Source organism: Helianthus annuus, chromosome 13, assembly GCF_002127325.2.
Source record: "Helianthus annuus cultivar XRQ/B chromosome 13, HanXRQr2.0-SUNRISE, whole genome shotgun sequence".
Classification (NCBI taxonomy): domain Eukaryota; kingdom Viridiplantae; phylum Streptophyta; class Magnoliopsida; order Asterales; family Asteraceae; genus Helianthus; species Helianthus annuus.
Window position 1 is genome coordinate 157,482,154 of NC_035445.2, and position 2,986 is coordinate 157,485,139.

General features: G+C 39.4%; 1 protein-coding gene across 1 annotated transcript; it reads left to right on the forward strand.

The window, feature by feature from the left end:
• The first annotated feature begins 616 nt into the window (after positions 1-616).
• LOC110899958 (alkane hydroxylase MAH1) lies at positions 617-2,616 on the forward strand. Its single transcript, XM_022146855.2, has 2 exons — positions 617-1,439; positions 1,772-2,616. Exons 1-2 carry the CDS (start codon positions 684-686, stop codon positions 2,510-2,512), a joined length of 1,497 nt encoding a protein of 498 aa, XP_022002547.1. The 5' UTR covers positions 617-683; the 3' UTR covers positions 2,513-2,616.
• The last annotated feature ends 370 nt before the right edge of the window (positions 2,617-2,986 follow it).

Here is a 2,986-nt window from a genome sequence, read left to right on the forward strand (position 1 = left end):
TTTAATTATAATGTTTAGTTCACGTTTTAATTTGTGTGATGATATACATTTAATTTGTGTGATTATATACATTTAAGTTTATATGGGCGGATGGGACACTCATTTCATCTACCATAGCCCCCTCCCATTTTTCACACCCACAATTAGGCCACGCGGGGTGGATAAAGAATAACGCGTGGAACATTGATCATAACGCGTGGAACATTAAAAATCCCACCCCCACTAAAAAGTATAACGCGTTATTTTATCACGGAAAGCAATTTTCGTTATTTTTTTAACGCGTGATGGTGTTTAATTGTGAGTGTAATTGTTGGTTGGGGGGAAATTGTTGGGTGTGGTGGTGAGTGATGACCACCCCCACTAAAAAAGGTTGTGAGTGATGGAAAAATGGTTGCTGACATGACGGAACATGATTGGATATTGTGAGTGATAGAAATTTTATCACTAGTGACCATCCCCCTCCCCTTACTGGCAACACTTTCTTTTATCCACCACCAAACCCATATGTCTGATTTGGAACATTAAACCGTAAGTGAACATCATCCCTCCCTAATCCCTACATCAAGACAGGTCCCGATCCTATGAAACTTGTATAAAACAATCACATGTAGGTACCATTGTATTTAATGTAAAACTTATATATATGTAAACCAGACACACCTTGCCTTATCCCTCCCAATCAGATGGCTTATATCCTTCTCCCTTTCATCCTACTGTTAATGTTAATATCCGGTGCCGTATTTCTTCGCCGGAGAAACGGCCTCCCTATTAACTTGCCGCTTCTCGGCATGACACCCGAGATCATCCTAAACATCCACCGTATCCACAACTTCGTTACCAATTTCCTCAAACTTAGTAACGGTACATTCTTGCTCAAAGGTCCTAAGTTTGCCAATATAGACATGCTATTCACATCTGACCCTGCAAACATCCACTACATGTTGAGTAAAAACTTCCCGAATTATCCTAAAGGTCCCGATTTTCGTAGAATATTTGATATTCTAGGAAATGGGATCTTTAACTCTGATCATGAGTTATGGGAACTTCATAGGAAAACAACTACAGTTTCTGTATTCAAACACCCGAATTTTCACTCGATTTTAGAAGCAGGCATTAAGAACAAGATAGACAAAGGGCTTCTACCGGTTCTTGAGCATTATCCGGAGATCGATTTGCAAGAAATATTTCAGAGGTTTACTTTTGATTCTATTTGTGTGTTGCTTTTGGATTATGACCCTGAAAGCTTGTCGGTTCATTTACCGATTGTTCCATGTGAGAAGGCGTTTACGGACGCTGAAGAAGCGCTTTTGTGGAGGCATTTTTTGCCGGAGAAGGTTTGGAGGTTGCAAAAGAGATTTGGGTTGGGGAAGGAGAAGAAGCTGAGTGAAGCTTGGAAGGCTTTTGATGAGTTTATATACGGATGTTTGTCCCGAAAAGAGGTAAAACAATACAGCAATTTGTGACTTTGTAGAGATAAACAAGTGACAAACTGCGTGTCAATTGTTAAAACTGGATACTTTATGAACATGGACTAAGTTAGAAACCACAAGCTTTTAAGAGCAGTGCTTTTAAAACCGGACTAGAGAAATCGAGCATGAAACCTCCCCGTTTAAGCCCTTTGAACATTTTCCATTTAAACAGGTTGGTTATCGGTTAGACTGGTGAACCGTGTAACTCGGACCAGGTTGTCGGACCAGATTTTTATATTTGTGCAGATCAGATCACATTTATTTGTATATTTATGGCTTGTTAATCATTTTTCATAGCGTAGAAGGAAGACGAGGAGCCAATAGGGTTGTTAACGTCCTTAACGAGCGGTTTTAGAGGACAAACTGGACTTTCATATGACTCAAAAGAGTTCCTAAGGGATATCATACTAAACCTGATGCTTGCTGGAAGAGACACCACAAGCACGTCCCTTTCTTGGTTCTTTTATCTCCTCACTCAAAACCCGAGTGTGGAGAACAAGATCCGTAAAGAGATCGAGAACAAAACAGGTGGTCGGAAATGGCAAACTTTAACCATAAAGGATCTGGAGGGACTTGTTTATCTTCATGGAGGTTTATGCGAAGCATTAAGACTCTATCCACCGCTTGCTTTAGAGCACAAAGCTCCATCAGAGGTAGACATTCTCCCAACCGGTCATGTTGTTGATAAAGAGACAAGGATAATTTTGTCTATTTACTCGATGGGACGAATGGAAGGGTTATGGGGGGAAGATTGCATGGAGTTTAAGCCGGAAAGATGGTTTTCAAAAGGCGCGAATGGGATTGTGATTAAGCATGAACCGTCGTACAAGTTCCCTGCGTTTCATGCTGGCCCTCGGACGTGTTTGGGTAAAGAAATGGGGATGATTCAGATGAAAATGGTGGTGGCTGCAATCATTTGTAATTATCATGTGGAATTGGTGGAGGGTCATGTGGTTTGTCCGAGTGATTCGATTATACTGCAAATGAAATATGGTTTGAAGGTTAGGCTCTTTCCGATCAAGACCGCCAATGAAGGAGGTTAATAATTTCACACGTCGAATTTGTCAAATATTGATGATTGTATGTTAATCTACAATAGTTTCGGTGATATATATTATGGTGTAATATGCATACATTTTAATGAATAAAGGTTAAGTTTGGTGTTAATTGATTATTGAATAGTCAATTAATCTCCTATTGTAAATCTTTCTCTATATCTAGCAAGAGTTCTTGAGTTTCTAAGTCGGTTTTTAGAACCAACTTGTGACATCCCTTAGTTTAGAAATGTTATTAGTTGCTAACATGATAGAGGTGTGTCATTCTTATAAGATTTTTGATGACATGTGTTTTAGACACCAATTATTGTTTACAAATGAATGAATGATCATAGTCACCTTGAGTTGTGTTGGATGGTAAGGTCATTCTTACCGTAAGGATCATTCTGCCACCAAACCTTGACAAAACCCAACCAACACTTTCTCAAGCTAAATGCTAACTGAAACTTGTCCAATCAGATG

Excerpts from the sequence above, each read along its gene's own strand:
- LOC110899958 (XM_022146855.2), top strand. The coding sequence starts at position 684 with ATGGCTTATATCCTTCTCCCTTTCATCCTACTGTTAATGTTAATATCC. Across the intron at positions 1,440-1,771 it reads GATGTTTGTCCCGAAAAGAG|AAGGAAGACGAGGAGCCAAT; the intron begins GTAAAACAATAC and ends TTCATAGCGTAG.